The 20,980-nt window shown below is 46.4% G+C and overlaps 1 protein-coding gene across 1 annotated transcript in view; it reads right to left on the reverse strand.

The window, feature by feature from the left end:
• Positions 1-10,988, reverse strand: part of LOC308308520 (GRAM domain-containing protein 4-like) — a gene marked incomplete at both ends in the record, with an annotated part of 116,628 nt that extends 105,640 nt beyond the window's left edge. The window contains 4 exons of the mRNA XM_080753931.1: positions 7,107-7,249; positions 8,398-8,464; positions 9,719-9,897; positions 10,510-10,988. Coding sequence (XP_080610057.1) covers positions 7,107-7,249; positions 8,398-8,464; positions 9,719-9,897; positions 10,510-10,988 — 868 coding nt within the window. The remainder of the gene's footprint in view (positions 1-7,106; positions 7,250-8,397; positions 8,465-9,718; positions 9,898-10,509) is intronic.
• Between the last annotated feature and the right edge of the window lie 9,992 nt (positions 10,989-20,980).

The following is a 20,980-nucleotide window of genomic DNA, read 5'->3' on the forward strand; positions in this document are numbered from 1 at the left end:
ATATGATGATCACACGCAGATGGCGACTAGATGTTGGATCATGAAATGGGTGCACCATCGCTATTGTCGCTATTTTCAGTTGTTGGCTATTTTAGTAGTTGTCGGCTATTTTCACAACGCCTCGCGACGCGGTGTGAGCTTTGTAGATCGGCTGTTTTCGCATCGCAACGCGACGCGTTGTGAGCTTGTAGATGAGATATTTTCAAATAACCACAGTATAAATAGGGCTAAAGTTTGCAAGTAAATGTACTTAATAGTTACTTTACACCACTGAATTGATGTTCAAAAAGCAATTCAATTGCTCTTTTAAGGTGTACAGTATGAGTATCATCAAAGCTCATCATAGTGGCATAAAAATAATGACAATATATTTGTCAATCGCGAATATTTTGTATGACGATTAATCGTCTCCAGAAATTCCTAATCGTGACAGCCCTAGCTGCTGTGAAAGCAATTGTGCAAAATAGCACATTGTGACATTGACTGGTTTGACCGTGAGGGTACGGTGAGCTGGTTAGCGCGTCACACCGGTTTCCATCTCCCTGGCTTGGCCTGCCGGCTGAAGAATTTATTGAGGATTTCTATCAGCCAGTACAATCTGGGTTTTAGTCGGGGGCCTTAGGGAGATGGAATGGTAATTTCGTGCTTATCAGTCTAAAAGCGCCAAATTTTGCACAGATGTAGCATGCTCTAATGATTTAGCTAGGGTGCCTGAGTCGGCGACCTTCGGGGTCGCCACAGCGGCCAAATCAAGTTGGGCTCCCATCGACTTTCTGTACAGGAGGAAAATGGGTATTTAAAGGACAACTTTAGTTTTTTACAACAAGGGTTCATATTTTAGATTGTAATTAAAGAATATAAAAGATGAGTGTTAAAATTATTTCATGTACTTCTTTCTATTGTTTTGGGGATTCTTATTTCAGTGGTTGGGGGCATGCGTACAAGTGGCTAAATATGTCATTTTACACAGAATAAGACCATTCCCAAGATACAACACAACCTTTCATGGTTGGATGTGACTTATGGGGGCTAGAAGTGTTACTGTGAATAGCAATAAAGAAACTGCTGTCTTATTGTGTCTAAAAAGACACATTTAGCTACTTGTACGCATGCCCCATACGTACGCATGCCCCACATTTTGGCACGGTAAATGCGATAAAACAATAGAACGAAGCAAATGAAAACATTTTAACCCTCACTTTTTATTTTCTCTAATTACATTATCTAAAATATGAACCCTTGTTGTAAAAAAACAAAGTTGTCCTTTAAGTAGGATGTGAGGGGTCTAACTAGGGGTTTGTCATGATGCTGAATCCATTGCAAGCATTTGTTTTGCATAAAACACATTCCTTGGGCTACAAATGGCCCCAGAAAACGATGGTTTAGTGATGAAAAATCACTTTTCACGACTTTTCACAGTTTTGTGGGCGTTTTCTGGGGCCATTTGTAGCCCAAGGAATGTTTTTTGTGCAAAACAAATGTTCTTCTGGGTATTTTCCTCCTGTATAGAAAGTTGATGGGAGCCCAACTTGATTTGGCTGCTGTGGCGACACCGAAGATCTCCGACTCGGGCGCCCTAGCTAAATCATTAGAGCAAGCCCTGGGCTATATCTGTGCAAAATCTGGCGCTTTTTTCAAAAATAGCAGATCTACAAGCTCGCAGCGCGGCACCAAGTGCTGCGCTGCGAGCTTGTAGATCTGCTATTTTTCAATAGTTAAAGCATAAAATAATAATACACAATACTGTGTACCCGTTCTGAAATTTTTCTGCTCAAGCAGTGGACTTCAGTGTAGTAGAGCAGTGGTTCTCAACCTGTGGGTCGGGACCCAAATCATTTTGGGGGGTCTGACAGTCTTGATGTAGCCAAAAATCTTAACATCTACTTCACCTACATTGCCAAACAACTGTCAAAAAACTCTGCCCGCTCCATCTGGGCTGTTTGGTGTTAAGCACATCTTGAAATTCTACAGGAACCTTGGGGTACGCAAAGACAACTTTAAACTTGCCGCGGTGACAACTGATTAAGTGTTTAAAAAACTGTGCGCCCTACCTCAATACAAAGCCCCTGGCCATGACAAAATCCCCTCCAAAATTCTCATAGACTCGGCCGCCTCCTTTGCCCCAATCATTACCCACATTATTAATGTATCTATCTATCAAGCAGGGTTACGTCCCCCAGGACTTCAAATAAGCCAAAGTAACCCCCCTGCACAAAAAAGGCAGTAAACGTGACCCAGGTACCTACCGCCCAATGTCAATGTAAAAAAAAAAAAACGTTGCGACAAGCATTTCACTTACTCTGTATATTAAAAATAAAAACACCCGCAGAGCTAGACATGTGCCGCGGTTCCTGTGACTGTCTGTCTGACAGACGAGAACATGTGAAGGAAGAATGTAGTAGCAAGCAGCTACTGTCTGCAGCCATCTGTTGCGGTTGACAACGCATAGCATGTAATGTCAAGTCAGACGAATGTCAATTCTTGACTTCGTCGTTGGACGTCAAAATAAGAGCACCTTTTCCCGGTCTGCTGACTGAGCATTTTGTCGTTTTGTTTTTTGTTTGTTTTTAATATAAAACCAAATGAACCCTTATTTGGTTTCATTTTACGCTCTAAAAAAATCGTGTGAGAATCGTGATCTAGATTCTTGTGGAGGAAAATCGAGATTCTCATTTTAACCGCAGTGCTTCTGCCCACTGTTTTCAATAAAGGTTTTTACCAAGTGTGTGTCAGAGTGTCACTGCTTTTCCACAATGTTGGTTAAACATGGCCGCACAATCAACGTCACGTGATATGATGTGCTATGTGCGCCGCACATATCACCAAGGACATGACATATGTGTAGATGCAAGAATCCACAATATGCCTCCCAGCCACCAAAGAGTCACTGTTGCAACCAACACTGTGGCAAACGAGGAAAAGCAGTAACACTGCAATTTGTATTGAAACCAATGGACTAATACAGTGTGCACATACATGTGTCCTATAGGCTATATTTTGCTTTTGTGCACGAGAGCCATAAGGACAGTTTTGCCGACAGGCCCAGGCAGACTGTCTAACACAGGGGTTTTCAAAGTGGGTGACGGGGCACCCTGGGGTGCCGTGACAGCAGTCCAGGGGTGCCGCGAGATCATTTGATAATATTTGAAATTTATTTGAACATTTAAAAATATATTTAGTATCATTTTAAACTTGAAGTACAAAGTTATTTTCAGTCAGTTCTAACCAAAATTGCTATTATCTCAACATTTTCTTCGCAACATAATCACTAAAATATCGTCACGGTCACTACAAGACCGTCGCACAAAACTAGTGAAAACAGCCGATCTACAAGCACACAACGCCTCGCGATGCGAGGCGTTGTGTGCTTGTAGATCGGCTGTTTTCACTAGTTTAGTCCATATTTTAGATGATAAATACAAAACTAACGGTTTCCACCCGACAGCGACAATATGCTATAAATACTGTACAAGGTGCTGGGAGTGAAAATTATAATGTAGGGTACTAGGGGTGCCTCGGATTAAAACAAATATTTATGGGGTGCCCTAAGACAAAAAAGTTTGAAAACCCCTGGTCTAACAGCTTGCTAAGACTCTTGTAGCGCCGTCCGTCCGTCACAAATGTTACGAGGGTCTTGACCCTTCCATTGTGTTAGAGTAATCTTTTACCCGTTTGTGGTCGATGAATGAGCTTTGCAGGGCGGATACATATCTGACTGGCCCTCGCGGCTGCACACTGACTGGAGGTCCAGTGAGCACCAGATGGGCAGAACAGCCTACACACACTCTACACCAGAGAAAGAAAAGTTGACAGCTGCCATTACCCTGCCGTTAATTTCAGCTGAGTTTATGAAGTGAAAAATGTGCATATCCGAGGAACTGAACGAGTCATCATTAACTCACTGCCACTGGTCTGCGCTTTTGGGGTTGAAAACATGCCACGAGCCATCGCTAATCAATAGCAAACACAGATGGATTTTATTCAAGATGACAACAACATCCAGCTGACTGTGTATCCACAATACGAAGCCCATTTCTCGGCTACAAGCATTTGGAAGTTGTTGTGTCCCTTCCAGACAACCGCTGTTTCATTGACTTCTTTATTTATTCTTTATTCTTTATTAGGATCCCCATTAGCTTCCACAAGTGGTCGCTAGTCTTCCTGGGGTCCACTTCTGGGGACTGGGGACTTCACTGCCAAAGATATGAACTCGAAGCTGGGCTGAATGAATGAGAAGACACTGCTGAGCCCCGACATTAAGTCGGGAGGTCACAACATTTCGGCAGCACCGAGGAGCAGAGTTTAAGTCGGGTGACTTCCCCCGCCGAATGACGTCATATTTGCGTCTGGACAGAGCCGAACCGAAATAAACTCGGCTCCTTATTAAAGTATGAATCGACCCTAAGTATTACCATTTTAGTTCATTCTGATGGTCTCTATAAAAAAGGGGGACACTTGGTGTGACGGGCAGTGTTGCCAGACGTACGATAATTATCGTATTTGTACGATAATTTGACCCTCTGTACGATGTACGATCAATGGGCCCGATTCACCAACCTACTTACGAACGTTCTTACGAAGAAATTTGTTCTTAGACCCTTTTAAGAAGTTTTTTACGAAGATTTGGCATACACCAATGTTTTCTTAGCTGTGATTTGTTCTTATGTTAAGAAAAAGTCTACGCACACTATAGAGCACTCTTAGGGTGGCCTTTTAGTTCTTAAGTGTGACATGCTGTGCTAAAATAATGTATTTTTTAAGTTTCATCAATTCGACAGTTGTATAATAATATGATTTAAATCATCAAAATATTTGTATCATATCTTTAGAGCAGTGGTTCTCAAAGTGTGGTTTGGGGACCCCCAGGGGTCCTTTAGGAAGTTCCAGGGGGTCCACAGTAAAACAAGGAAGAGTTTTACCATTTTAACCCAGTTTGAAAATTTGTTTGAAAATAGCCGATCTACAAGCTCACAACCGCATTACCATTACAACCCATTTTGAGCTTGTAGATCGGATATTTTTTAAACATGATAAATCTGATATTTTTTAAACATTTGATAAATCTTGAAAAATCTTCCCAGGCAGAAAATATTTTCAGGTGGGGGTCCACAGAATGCATGTTAATTTGGGGGTCCTTGACATGAAAATGTTTAGAACCACTGGTTACTGACTAGTTTTCAACAGGTCTGAAAATTGCATCCCCCCGGCACAACCCTTCACCCCCCCCCCCCCCCCCCCCCATAACCCAACTCCCTACACCCTCACCCCCATATCTCAACAGCCACCACACGCCCATTTTCCCCTTCCTACCTGAAAGCCCCCCTTGCACCACGCACCATATCCCAACCACCACACCCCTACTTCCACCCCATTACATACCAAGCAGCTGCTAACTTAAAGCCCCTCTACACCCACCTACCAGCTTTCAGTAATAAAATGTTTTATATCCACAACTAATGCTATTTCCAAACATGAAATATGGATAACATTCTAATTTCAGCAAATTTACATTGATGTCTATAGTGAAATAATAAAATACATTCATTCATTAAATACAAATAATTAGCTGTTCACTTCAGAAGTACCTCCACAGAAGTGTTTTTTTTAAGGTTTGGAGTCTAGTGTTCCACCATCTTTACACTTTAGTTAGGCTATTCTTGACTTCATTCTCTCAACTTTATTTCTGTGAGTGATTTCTTGTTAGTTCTGTGTACAGCAATCAAACACAGGTGTGACTGCAGAGAGTGTCATGAAGTCGTGCCTTATATGGGGATTTGTGGGTGGCTCCCTATGGTAATACGGATGCAAATTAGGATATGTGGGGCGTCTACCTATGATAATTAGGATTACCTGGCACACCCCTTCAAGTTACGAGGATTGGCATTCATCATGATAAGAACATAGTTAAGAACAATTTTGCCTTCCTAAGAACGTTTCATGAATGTGACTGGAATTCACTTAGGAATTCACTTAGGAAGAAATTTAAGAACAAGTTAAGAAGAAAGTTAAGAACTTATTGGTGAATGAGGCCCAAAAATTCCAAAAATGCCCAAATGTACGATAATTTCGGCATATCATCAAAAAGAGCGTGAATTCACTATTTTCCCTGGCTGCTGATCTGGGATCTGGTTTGGCTTCTCAAAATAAGCCAGGAAATCAGTCAATCTGACCCTAGATCTGTACTTGGAGGCATTAAAAACACTGGTTGCATCTTTCCAGACCAGTTTCAGGCTTTTATTTGTGTAAGCTCCAAGAAGTTGCCTGCCTCCACACAGCAAATCTGATGCGTTTTTGTCACGCAGGAGTCTAAAACGAGGTTGTTTCTTACACTAAAGACGCATTTTTTGGTGAAATTAAGTTTTTACGCGAGTGATTTCTCTTTTTTGGCCGTGTACGATAGTTTCATGTCAAATACGATAATTCTGAGCCTCCGGTACGATAATTCAACATTTCCCATCTGGTAACACTGGTGACGGGTGTTACGGGTTACTTGGTTACTTATGGTGACCCGGCCGAGAAGTGTGGCTCAATTGTCAATATTCAATTTTTACATGTTTGAGAGAGAGAGAAAGAGACCGTAAAATAAAGTTTGGGTTTATGAAAATAAATTACTTTATAGTCTTTAACTGAACTGTATACAGGTCAATTTTGACCTGTAGCACAACAAGTGTTATTTATTTTTGGAATATATTAGTCTATTGTAGCCAGATAACATCATTAGCCATTTTCTTCATTATAGGACAGGTAATGACTGAGTGAATTTAAAATTTGTCATAGTTTAAAACGAGCTATATTGAAAGATGACACCCTGACACTAACCCAAATTAATAGTGTTTACATGGATGCGAATGCAACAACTCAGAGATGAGGTGGGGGAGAAAAAAAATGAAATTTATACTTTGAGTATTTTGGGATGAGTTAAATCACAGGTCAAATTTTATTGACCCGCACCAAAAGTGTCACCAGTTTTCTAACACAATAAGTATCTTAGAGTAGGCCTTCCTATACAAGTTCAACAGTGGTAAACATGAAAAGCTATAGCCTATGTAGCTAGCTATGAGTGTATAGTGGTAAACATGTGGTAGAAATACAGCATTATAGCAAACCTGCTCTCTGTAGTTTTAACTGTGGCTGTAGCATTCTGTCCAGCAGTTTCTGTGTCTCCATCTCTCTCTGGAAGAGGTTGAACATGAACTCTGCGGCTGCACTGAGATGCTCCAACACGACCACTCTGACGTTAAGTTTGACGCTACAAACATCACCACGCTGCTGTTGGTCCAAAACACACAATATCTCCTCTCCCACCGACGTCATGTGTTCATTGATCTTCAGCCGTACGGACTCCATTCGAGCTCCGTTTCTTCTCCACCATACTCCAGTATCTGGCCTATACTCCTGTTCGCAATTTGGTGTGAGGGGAGTTTCTCACCTGAACTGAGTCAGTGGGTCCCTAGACACAGGGATGGATTACCCAACGGGCACAATGGGCCCAGGGGCCCCTGAGATAGGGGGGCCCCTCAGCTTGAGCCACCGTGTGACCGCGTCCCTGTTATTAACGTTGCGCTATTTGCCAGACACTATTTTATTCGTTCATGTCAAAAATAACCCCAAATATTCATAAAACACCATGATACATATTATACTGTAAGTGTTTAGCTCCTCATGCAGTTTATCTATAAGACTTCAAAACAACAACAACATTACATTTTCTAATGTCCACGCATTACAACAATGTAGTGGTAGTAGATAAACCGGGATAGTTAACATAACTGTTATGTTATTGTTGAGAATAAGCCAGCCAAATGACCCCCCCGACAGGCACACGCCCCAGCTCACAGCACACCAGCACCTCATGCGGTCGGGTTTACAATACTGTTCTGCTGCTGAGCGGTGACTTCAGGGGTTCACTGGTGGCTTACCCCACCCTCAGACCACGACTGTGCGCTACTACAATCGGCTGAGGGGATTTCCTCCAAAATTACAACTATGGGGTCACACACACCACAGTTCACTTATATCTGTGCTTCGGCTGAATTCGTCTGATGTATTTAAAGGGCTACTTTATCGTCATAGAGTAGACCAAGTAAAAACACCACTGCATCAACGTCTCATAATCTACTCCTGTCGCACTCTTTAAAGACTGAGTTATCTCCGAGCAAAGTGACTTTACACATGGATGAGAACAGAGCTGTTTCTGACACTGAATGAATGAAGGATGTTTTTATGCACCTGCGAGAGAGTGTATCCTGACACACTTTCTCTCCATGTCTCCTTTCTCAGTATCACTGTACTAAAGATTACCACCTGTGATAATCAGAGCGCAGGCTTTGTTTCAGCCACGCTGGTCTCACAATCCCAATCGCTCTGTTTGGATTTAGAGCTCCCACCGGTGATCACCAGGCCGGGTAAACCTCGCTCTCCTGAGAGCAAAGCCCCCTCCGCCGCCTGCTGACCAGCAGCAGTCCTGAGCTCCCAGAGGAACAGGACGATGCGAGACCACTAAAATGGCAACAGACTAACCCGTTTGGCTATGAAAATCTAGATAATACAGTATATCTTGACTCACCCAAACTCAGGAATAATCCTACAAAGAGATAGAAATGGCAGATGACCTTTGACCGAGGATGGAGCAGCAGCGCAACACAGTATTTGGTTCCCAAGTAAAAAGGGCTTTTATTGTTTTATTAAAGAGAAAAGAGTACAAAAATGAAACAAAAGGCAACACAGTAAAAATATAGTTTCCTTGTCTGTCTGAACCAAAAGAGAGAGCTTGTATTTTAGGCGCTTTCCATTTTATACCCCAGAGATGCATGGGGGGGCGGCACAGCCCCCCCACCCATCCGTTCAGAGTGTACGTGACAGTTAGCCATCCTGCAAGATCTGCAGGACGAAGACAAAGATACATTTTCCATCATGATGCAACATTCGGTGACAAAACTCTTTGGTCAAAGTTCATACACTACAGTATGCCTGTCTTCTATCTGCCCCCGCTATAACCCCAGGTGGCTTGTGGTTAAACGCTTCTCTAGCAATCACTCGCGTCACGGGCTGTGTGGAACATTCTTCAGAGAAGACAGACAGTACATACAGGAAGTTACAAGATGTGCAAAAGCCCCACAATATCACATACTACTCCGTTGTCTGTTCATGCACAAAGTCAATTAGTTGTTTCCAACCTAACAGTGTAACTGCATGCAATGCTCTGATAACTAAGTTACAACAGTGAACCTTATTATCATTGGGTTTCTCAGATGTGTACTGTTAAGCAACACCTATCACTACCTATTTAATCAGATATATTACTAAATCATAACCCTCATTTCCCCCTGTCCCAAACCCTCCACCTGGCGAGCGGCCATTCCTCTGACCCCGGGCATGGACATGTGCGGGTCCTCAACACCCCCTCATGGCCGGTTGCCTCTCCACGGCAGATCCTCCTTGTACACCCCCAGGCCTGAGCTAAGACAACACATACTCATTCTATAGGATTCATCACAAGTATTGTATGGGAACATCAGGTCATGTTTCAGTCTAAGTCTAAGCATACAGCACACCTCCATTATACATGTCATAGCCTATATAAGCATACACCACAATATTATTATTCTTTCTTTTTCTTTTTTTTTTTTTACTTCCACACATCACATGTGATTCGGGCTTCGACCCTCAAACCCCGCACCATTCTGGTACGAAGTCCCATATGAAGGCCATCCCTGACCCCCATGAGGGTCATAGTAGATCGGCTGGGCCGCCCCGCTGGCTGCAGGTGGGCCATATGCCTGTGTGGCGTAGACCTGTGTTGAAGGTGGTGGCGGATTGGCCTGCTGGATGGGTGTTTGTGGGATGACCTGCTGGTGAGCCGGAGGATGAGGGTGGGCCCAACCACTCCGGTCCTGTCTGGAGACCCGGTAGTCACCATGGTCACCACTCCACTCGTGGCGTGACGGACGGTAGCCTCCCTGGTCCCTGGCTACAAGTGCCAAAAAGGCACTTGTAGCATTGTCTTTAGCGAGCTACTGTCACCCACTTTCAGCGAGCACTGCAGTGGTTCTGTGCTCACTCACTCTATTCTGGCATCTATGGTGACCTACTTATAGTTCAGAGGAAGGATGTGACTTCTGGGGCCCCTGCCTGGGGTTCCAGTAAGTCCAGCTCGCTGAGGCGTCCCTATCGGAACATTACTCTCCGTTGACGAGACCGCCGGGTCCTGCAGCCCCGGTTCCTGAAATCGCGGATAGGATCGCCTCACTTTCACCATCTGTGGGAGTTGCCTGGAGAACACTTGCTCTTTTGGTCCTTTTCCCCAGCTTCGGGGGAGAAGGACCTGGGGACCGTGTCCGGTTGGAGCTTTTCAGTTCTCTAGGGGCTCTCACTGTTTTTGTCACTGTTGAGAGGAAAACACGTAGTTCTACCTCACGGTTGCGAGGCCATGGTGTCACTACTGTGTTTTCACAAACAGTTACATTAGGAGGCACGTTAAGGGAGGTTACTGAGACACTGGTTTCTAACGCTCTAGTCCCGTTAATAGTGGTCAGGGAGCAGTTAGAAATGTTGACCCATTCGTCCGATTCATCTTCCCCCTCTAGTCTCTTCCTCGCTGTAGTTTCTAAACAGATCCATTTTCTCCGCTGCTTAGTTACATATTTCACCTGCATCACCAGCTCTCCCCGTTGGTCTACGGGGCGGATGGCTTGGATCACATAGCTGCGGGCCTCTGCCAGCTTAGCTAGTAACAACATTCGGGCCCCTTCCCAGGAAGAGTGGGAATTGCACTCCTCCGGGAACAGCACCCAGCAGACCGGCTCATTCACCTGGATTTCAGCCTGACACACCGCCTCCTCCTCGGTCACCGAGGAGTTTCTGCGACTAAGTCCTCTCATCCCTTTTTGCAAACTCTGCCACTCTTCCCAGTAGGCCTGTTTCGGGCCCACTTCGTGGGGTTTGCAAGGGATTGGGTACAACAGCGTTAAGTACTTGACCTCCCCCATGCGAGTACTAAGCACAGGTGGGGTGTACTGCCATTGCATTCGCGTTTGGGGATTCACCATCGCTTCAGACAGCCCGAAGGCTATCACCAGCGCAATAGCGACCCCCGCTATTTTACATGACAATTTAAATATCTGTAATGTGACACTTTTCTTTCTTTCTTTCTTGATATCTGCTTCCGGTGATATCCCTGGAGGAGGGGCAGGTTCTGGCTGGGGAGAGTCAGGTTCTAGTAGCCTAAGCTCCATTTCGGGCTGATCCTGTGTCCTCCACCCCCTCTTCCGTCCTCCTGCAGGGAGGATGGAATACAGGGAAAGACAGGATCAGTCCCTACCCTGACATCCACTTCCCTTTGGACCGAAACCTCCTCCAGCAGCCGCCCCTACCGCTGGGTTGCATAATCCTAGCCTTCCTCTTCTCCAGCTTCTTCTGTGTCTCCGCCTTGGTGCCATTCTCGGGCACCTCCGGCGAAAAGCTGGTGGACATCGACACTACGCTCCCATCACTGGTGGTGTCGAGCGCAATCACACATTTCGCCCAGACAAAACCCTTGTGGTTATCCAGGCTAACACCTCCGTTGGTCATAAGTTCACTCGCAGTGCCCTTCTTTCCAAACGGGGCCTCCTTCACCTTTAGGTACCATACTAAACATTCCCTCAACAACCTCTTGGGTTTGTATCGGGAATGTTCGGTCAGCCAATCCCATTCTCCACCCGTCCCACGACGTCCGGAGGCGAATTGGTTGGGCTCACACTGTATCTTTAACTGGTGCCGAGCGGCTAACATGCTCTTGATCAGAACAGGGACCGATACGCACACGGCTTTCCCCCTAATGGCCTCGTTCTCGAGACCATCAGGAGTCCTGCTCAGCACCAATGCACGAGAAGGTGTGTCTGCAATTAACAGCATTTCTGACCCCTTCACCGTGTTAACCTGACTCTTCCGGGATGGGTTCCACTGGGGAAAATGCCCATTCACCATCCTCTCGATTTCCGAGAGCAGGAGGAAGTCAAGGTCCTCCGTGCTCCCGTGGAACCATATTTTGTCTTTTCCTAGCAAAGTTTCCCGTGCCAGGGCTTTTCCAGGGTGCAGGAAGCCTTCACCCCGATTTATATGTATTCCAGAGAAAACTCTGACCCCCTCATGGAGAGGGCAAGGGAACAGATGTGTCCCATCCCAGCAACACTTGCACTCTGTGACTCGGCTGCTGGGCATGGGAGGATAACTGGAGATGGCCGTCCGGCCACCCCACGCAAGATAACAATCCCTGCACAGCAGCACGCGGCACCCTCTAGGGCCTTCACGTGCCCCGATGAGCTCTAAACCACCGGCCCCCAGCTTGGTCGCCCCGCCTGGGGGGACCTCCCTCGGTTGGGCCCTCTGTGGTCCACTCCACCGGGTCACGCCCACTGGCAGGGAACACAAAACACAATCACCTAACATCATCAACGCCCACCTTAGTGGGCGTTTGCGATACTCCTCTCTGGGGAGATACCCCAATTTTGTTGATTTCGCCACTCCATCCTCTATCGCAAGCCAAACGTTTTTACCATCTATACCAGGAGACAGTGCAATAAAAACCTTCATCCCTGCGCACCTCAGAGCGAAAGGCAGACCATCCCCGCCCGACAGGAGACCAAGGCACTGACCCGGCATAGCACTGCTACACCCCGACAGGTCAGCGTCAGGGCCTCGGGCTAGGCCGCACTTAAGATCCTCGGCAGCAGCCATGCTACTCACTCAGTCTTCCCAACCTGATCTACGTGGACTTATACCAAAATCTTCCACTGCTGTCGGTTAGGGCCAAGGACTGCTCTATTCAAGAATAGGGCTATGATCCATGATCTCGTCCTTGGCTTCGTACCTCGGCGCCGGATTCCTGGCGCGCAATTCCCTGTGCACCCCCAAGACTTCACCTGGGGATCAGGGAAAGAGAAAGACCCATTAACGGGTGGATTTCTCTTTCTTTCCCTTTCTAGGTTACCTGCATCTTGAGAGGGCCCGGTAGGTCCCGTGGGCCCTCCTGCAGCTTCATCAATTTTCATGAAGCAGACCGGTGCCTTCGCCGGCCTATTTGAACTTATGTTCTGCGGTATATTAATACCTGGTAGCTCCCCTTCGCCGGCTCTGCGAAGGAATACCGAGACCACTGGATCTGGGCTGGACTGTTCCAAAGTGGTTATGCACTATGTTTCTCCCGCCCCCTTAGGGGTCTTTATGGCTTACATTTCGCCAGCCCATTTCAAATTCCAGTGGGAATCATGACCTAATATTAACATCTATTTAAATTATTTATTACTATCATTATCACTATTTATTAGGTATTTATTTATTTACTTATTTTAACTATGATTATTATAATTATTACCATTTATAACAACGCAACAACACAACTAACAACGCAAAAATCACCAGTTTTGTGAACTGAACTAAGCAACAACAATAACGGCCAAAAACGCAATAACTAATTGAAAACACGCCCTTGGGTCTATACCAGAAAACTAAAATAATCTAACTGGCCCACTATAAAAAAATAATATAAACAGAGAATCAAAACAAAAACGAACTAATCTACTGCATAAAGAAAAACATCCAACAACATATAGCCCGGCCTCTACGGCTATTTTACCCGGCTCTATAAGTGTTGGTTTGCTGCACCTCACTTTAGCCTATGCCACACAGTCTCGAATAACTGGTATGGCGGTACTCGGCGGCGCAGCCTCCAACTGTCCAACTCCCATGTCCACCATCCTACACTCCCCCACCACATGCCACACTGCCCTGCCTGCCCACATCCACAACGTGCGGGTTCCCTGCCACACCAGAATGTGCACCTTCTGCGTGACAGAGAATCCACACGCTGCAAATGCAAACACACAACCCAGCCCGACACACAGTGACAGAACGCACGACCATGAACACCAGAATCAGCCCGCCGAGAGCCTGCTCCGCCCCACGGCTGCTCACATTAGTTGGGATCTGATCCCCACATTTCTGAGGTATTTCGGCAGCTACAGCCCAGGCTGTAATGTCATTTTAGAGCCCTAGATCTGGCATGCTCTGTGAACAGAACCCACTCACCCCCTCAGCAGTACTTCTCTCCCGAGCCTGCAATGGTCTCTTTTGATACTGCATGAAATGTCGGGCAAGGAGGACGTTCACACAGGCCCCACAGATGTTGCGATAAGGGGGCAGGTCAGGTATCGCGGTATGCTGAATTTTACGAATAACCTCTGCCAGCATGGCATGAGGCACCAGTAGTTCAATTCGGAGGTTACCTACATCTCTTTCCAGGGCATTTAAGAATGCCCAAATGGACGCTCCCTGGTCATATCCGTAGGCGTCGCATCCAAATAGAGTCATCACCAACCGTGCAACAAAGCGCGCATTAGCAAATCTAAACAGTTTAGAATAGTACCTGTCTAATTTTAGCTGCTGCTCGCGTACTGTCATTCCATGCTTGCATTTAGTCAACGCCACATGTATAATTTGTGTATAACCCATGTCTCTCATCGCATGGGCGTCCGTGAGCACTATGTGCTCGTCAGCCAGCGGTGGACCAGTCACCGGGTGTACATACCTCCGGCATTCCTGTTTGAGGGTCGACCCTGCCAGGTTCTCAACTGACTGGGCCATTCCCCCTTCACCGCTTAATCGCTCATTTGTGGGATTCACTACCCACGCGGGCCTTGTAATAGGCCGAATCTCCTCTATTCTCTCTCCCCGGACAATCAGCCTTGACATGGCTTTGATCGTGGCTGGGTAGTCTCGGGGAGGTATTTGTAATACTCGCGGAACCAATTCCGCACTCCGACTAGTCGATGGCTGGGGGGGTTCAAGCAGGTGGGGTGTTTCTGATGAAAACTCCTCTCTGCGTTGCTCCCACTCCCCGGGGCCCCATATCTGGTCCCCTGCCCAACTCTCAATGCCTCCTGGGCCCTGAAATTCGGGTTTCATTGGCTGGGGGTGTTCGAGCAGGAGGGGTGTTTCTAGTGAAAACACCACTCTCCGTTGCTCCCACTTCCCAGGGACCCATATCTGGTCCCCGGCCCCACTCTCAAGGCCCCCTGGGCCCTGACATTCTTGTTTCGTTTCCTCCCCGGCGGGAAGCCACTTCGCATGGCCGTGTCCGCCTTGTTCGGCAAACAGCTCTTCTCCCCGGTCGGGGAAACCTAGTAACCGTCCTAGTTCTAGGTACTCATTGTGACCGTCTAGGCATGCACCAGAGACGGTCGACACCACCAAAGGTGGCCTTGAATCAGGCATACATTCGCCTGGATTCAAGTGGGTGGTAGCCATTGTAAATTGGCGAGTCCTGACTTCTCTCTATTCTATGAGTCCCTGACAGAGATACTTGTGTCTCCCACCGGAGCCTGCTCGGCGCGCTTTACGAGCCTCTGTTTTCACTCTGGTCGTGTGGATACTCGCCCGGATACAGCACACTGTTAGAACTAGAGTATTATATGTACCACTACCCGTACATATAATAAGAAGTCCCCGTCAATAACAATCCTACCACCATGCGGAGTAGATTATATGTTGTGACCTTAGGTTACTAATACCCCCCTCTGAATGATTGCCAAAATAATCAACCTGTCAATTATTCACACCATTAAAGAGAGGGGCAAGACACCCATGGGACGCCATGTTGAGAATAAGCCAGCCAAATGACCCCCCCGACAGGCACACGCCCCAGCTCACAGCACACCAGCACCTCATGCGGTCGGGTTTACAATACTGTTCTGCTGCTGAGCGGTGACTTCAGGGGTTCACTGGTGGCTTACCCCACCCTCAGACCACGACTGTGCGCTACTACAATCGGCTGAGGGGATTTCCTCCAAAATTACAACTATGGGGTCACACACACCACAGTTCACTTATATCTGTGCTTCGGCTGAATTCGTCTGATGTATTTAAAGGGCTACTTTATCGTCATAGAGTAGACCAAGTAAAAACACCACTGCATCAACGTCTCATAATCTACTCCTGTCGCACTCTTTAAAGACTGAGTTATCTCCGAGCAAAGTGACTTTACACATGGATGAGAACAGAGCTGTTTCTGACACTCAATGAATGAAGGATGTTTTTATGCACCTGCGAGAGAGTGTATCCTGACACACTTTCTCTCCATGTCTCCTTTCTCAGTATCACTGTACTAAAGATTACCACCTGTGATAATCAGAGTGCAGGCTTTGTTTCAGCCACGCTGGTCTCACAATCCCAATCGCTCTGTTTGGATTTAGAGCTCCCACCGGTGATCACCAGGCCGGGTAAACCTCGCTCTCCTGAGAGCAAAGCCCCCTCCGCCGCCTGCTGACCAGCAGCAGTCCTGAGCTCCCAGAGGAACAGGACGATGCGAGACCACTAAAATGGCAACAGACTAACCCGTTTGGCTATGAAAATCTAGATAATACAGTATATCTTGACTCACCCAAACTCAGGAATAATCCTACAAAGAGATAGAAATGGCAGATGACCTTTGACCGAGGATGGAGCAGCAGCGCAACACAGTATTTGGTTCCCAAGTAAAAAGGGCTTTTATTGTTTTATTAAAGAGAAAAGAGTACAAAAATGAAACAAAAGGCAACACAGTAAAAATATAGTTTCCTTGTCTGTCTGAACCAAAAGAGAGAGCTTGTATTTTAGGCGCTTTCCATTTTATACCCCAGAGATGCATGGGGGGGCGGCACAGCCCCCCCACCCATCCGTTCAGAGTGTACGTGACAGTTAGCCATCCTGCAAGATCTGCAGGACGAAGACAAAGATACATTTTCCATCATGATGCAACATTCGGTGACAAAACTCTTTGGTCAAAGTTCATACACTACAGTATGCCTGTCTTCTATCTGCCCCCGCTATAACCCCAGGTGGCTTGTGGTTAAACGCTTCTCTAGCAATCACTCGCGTCACGGGCTGTGTGGAACATTCTTCAGAGAAGACAGACAGTACATACAGGAAGTTACAAGATGTGCAAAAGCCCCACAATATCACATACTACTCCGTTGTCTGTTCATGCACAAAGTCAATTAGTTGTTTCCAACCTAACAGTGTAACTGCATGCAATGCTCTGATAACTAAGTTACAACAGTGAACCTTATTATCATTGGGTTTCTCAGATGTGTACTGTTAAGCAACACCTATCACTACCTATTTAATCAGATATATTACTAAATCATAACCCTCATTTCCCCCTGTCCCAAACCCTCCACCTGGCGAGCGGCCATTCCTCTGACCCCGGGCATGGACATGTGCGGGTCCTCAACAGTTATCTACCCCGATTAATCTAAATGGGCCCCATTCATACCATAGCATCATATACTGTAACACTTGACTGTATTGTCCTTTAAGTATGTGTTACCACCAGCCTTACCTGGCTGCCTGGGACAAGTCAGATTTTTTAGGGCAGAGGAGAGGGAAAATAAACCCATCCAAAATGTTTTCAAGAATAGCTACTATGTTATCTACACAATATTGTGTGTTATAGTTACGGTATAACTATTCTATACATTTCAGGGGCTCTTTTTTTTTTTAAACTCTATTTTTTTTTCTGGCACGGCTGTGCCGCGCACACGGAACACACACCATCGCTATGTCGATGTGCGGTCGTAAGAAGGGGGGCCCTTTGCATTTTGGGGCCCAGGGGCCCATTTTTTCATAGTCCGTCTATGCCTAGACATGATAAATCACAGAGGTGCTCGTCCGCCATAGTGGCACGAATGGCGCAATGGCCACATCAAATATGGCCGCCATCGGCTATAATGAAAATCCAACTTTTGTGTATATGCACAAGCAATACCTCCATTCTGACTAATTTGGGTGCAAGGAATTCATTTCTGATATTGTTTTGACCATTTTGGGTGATTTGGACCTTGAAAGGTCATGGTCAAGGTCATTTTGTAATTCCGAAGACCATGGCCACAACTTGGCCATTGTTAGGAGTAAAAACAGGTGCTGTAGGTCTAAATCAACTCATTCTGACATGTATAATTCATTTCTGGTATTGTTTTGACCATTAAGGATCATCTTGTCTTTGAAATGTGAATATCAATGCCATTTTTCAAAAACGATTTTGTCTTTACTAGCACTTTTATTTTTTCATAATAGTTTGTTTTGTTTATAACAAAAGACATACTAGTGATAAATATAAGTAAACACCCCCATTTAACTTTAAAGGGGGACTTTAAATGGGTGTTTAAATGAGCAAATAAGGCTATTTACGAATAAAAGTGACAAATAAGATCACATAACAAAATCACACACAAAATTTAATAAAAATTTCCCTCAAAGTGCTATTGTGATTGTGTATTATGACGCAAGTTAGTATGATGTGTTTTTACAGGATGGATTTGCTATTGTTCCATGGCAAAATATGATGCACAGAATTCCACCAGCCCAGCAACCATAACGACGAGTGTCACGCTTCAGACATGGGAGTGTACTAAAGTCAAAGTGTTCCTTCCATCCATCGATGTTCCATTGGTTCTAGTCTTTCCTCGGATTCCTTGGCTGTTGCATGCAGGTGGCAAGAAATGCACTAGGAAGGTGCCCTGTTTTTCTCAGCAGTTGTACTGTACTTCTCTGCTACCATGTTCTGTCAAGGTCTTTGCTTCTCCAAAGTTTTTTAAGATATTGTACTGTACTCGGTCAGAAGCCATAGCTGCATGCTTAGTCCCCACCTGGCTCATGCAGTCATCTCCAGTCTCCAAGGCATATGTGCCTTGATCACTGTCTTGGCTAGTGGTGCTCCAAGATGAGAGACTGATTGATGCAGTGGAAGCATGTGCCATAGTGCACCCCTAGTGCCATTCTGAGCCAGATCTCCTTCATCCCCAGTGCTTGAATGTTTCGGGTGTAGTATAGCATTAATATGCTTATAAAGGGAGGCATTGGAGTGGCCTGTACAGTCATGGCTCAGGAGGGACACATGGAGCACAGCTGGAAACTCTCAGGTGATTACTTCAACACTTTAGAAGCTTTCATTGATTTAGAGCCATCCAGTGAGTTAAAACATCAGCAAGTGGACCATTCAGATCCAGCAATCTGAGCTATCAGTCGGGGCGGGTGGGGCTCCTAGCCATGGTAGGCAACCCACCTAGGAGAAGGTCACTCTGAGGTAAAAACCAGGACTGTGAGAATTTGCGACCCCACAGTCCTTAAACTAGCATTGAAAAGCCAACCATGAAGAACAAAGTCATCCCAAATCCTATACTTCCAGCGGCGGGAGTCCGCAGGAGCATCGCGGCGGATGGTGGTGCTGGTCCTCCTTCCGGAGGACATCATGACGACAGGACCTCAAACCCACGGGAACGAGGGAGGGTTCTGTCTGACCACAGCATCCCACCCAATGCACTCATGCGTTGTCGGAGACCATTTGTAATGGGGACCTTCAACGCATGCACAGTGAGAGAAGAAGCTAGACTGGTGGAATTGGCACACTGTGCTGAAGAGCAGGGGGTAGAGATCCTGGGAGTCCAGGAACACAGAAGAGTCCACACTGTTGACCCCACTGATGACCAGATAGTTGACCAGATAGTTTACCGCAAAGTGGAGAAACGCACGTTCATCACTGCATCTGCGTGGCGAAACGGGGCCCAGGCTGCAACAGGGGGTGTAGGACTAATGCTGGGTTCTCTGGCGCGCAGGGCCCTTCGACGGGTTCACAAGCACACCGAAAGGATCCTAATGGCTGAGTTTGCAGGTAACCCAGTAACAACAGTCTTAGTGGTGTACTCGCCCACTAACACGGCATCGCATGAGGATGTTGAGAAGTTCTATGAGGACCTCACAGCAGCAGTCCGAGGTGTCCCAGCGCACAACTTCCTGGCAATCCTTGGCGACTTCAACGCCAGGATTGGACAGGAGGACGCTCCATTCCCATACCATGAGTCTACCAACCGCAACGGCGCATACCTCACAGCCCTTCTCATGGAACACCAGCTCCTGGCAGCGAACACCATGTTCCGGAAGAGAACAGGGAAGAGATGGACCTTCCGAGACCGAGCCTCAAGGCCTGGGGAGCTACCTAGGCTATACCAGTTGGACTACATCCTAGTGAGGCAAAAGTGGAGGAATTCCATCCTGAACGCTGAGCCATACAGCACGTTCAGCTCTGTAGGCTCTGACCACCGTGTGGTCTCCATGAGGGTACGACTGAGCCTCAGGGTCCCCAAGCCAAGCCCCAAGATTCGGCATGACTGGAAGGCATTCACGACCAATCCGGGCCTCCGGATTGGTCGTGAATGCCTTCCAGTCAGGAAGCGCTTTCGGCAGCTGGATAGGGGAGAGGAGCCCAGCCGTGAATATGGGAGATTCATCACAGCGAATGAGGAGGCGACCAGACTGTGCGTGCCAATGCTGAACAGAGTAAGAGCACCACCACGGTCCAGACACCCGAAGGTTGTAGCAGCACGAGGCAGGATGGAGGAAGCACGACTCAACTTTGAGCGTGAACCAACAGAGGAGGGTCGCGAGACACTGAACGAGGCCAAACAGTCTCTCTTCAGCACCTACGACGCCATCAAAGGGGAAGAAGTGATGGAAAGTGTGCGAAGAGTGCAGGCAGCGCAAGGTGAAAGGCAATACGGGGAGGCCTGGAAGGTAATAAATGAGATGACAGGGCGGAAGAGGGCCAAGGAGGGCCAGGTGGAGGGACACAGTCCAGAGGAGAGGGTGGCAACATGGTTCGACCACTTCCAGAGGCTCCTGGGAACATCAGTGGAAGAGGGAGAGGAGGAAAATATACACCCAAAAAACTGATTCAACCCCCCTATAAATGTGACACATATAAATTATGTTTGCTTTATTTAATTACTTCACTTCAAGGCATAAGCATATACATTTAATTGATATAACTCAAATATTATTAATAGTGCCAGATGTGATACATGTACATTATGTTGGCTTTATTTAAATGTATTTAATTATAATATATGCAAATGTATTGAATTGATGTAACTGAACAAATATTAATCGTGCTTACCTTAAATATATACAT

Source organism: Nannobrachium achirus (assembly GCF_963921795.1).
Source record: "Nannobrachium achirus genome assembly, chromosome: 23".
In the NCBI taxonomy this organism is placed as follows: domain Eukaryota; kingdom Metazoa; phylum Chordata; class Actinopteri; order Myctophiformes; family Myctophidae; genus Nannobrachium; species Nannobrachium achirus.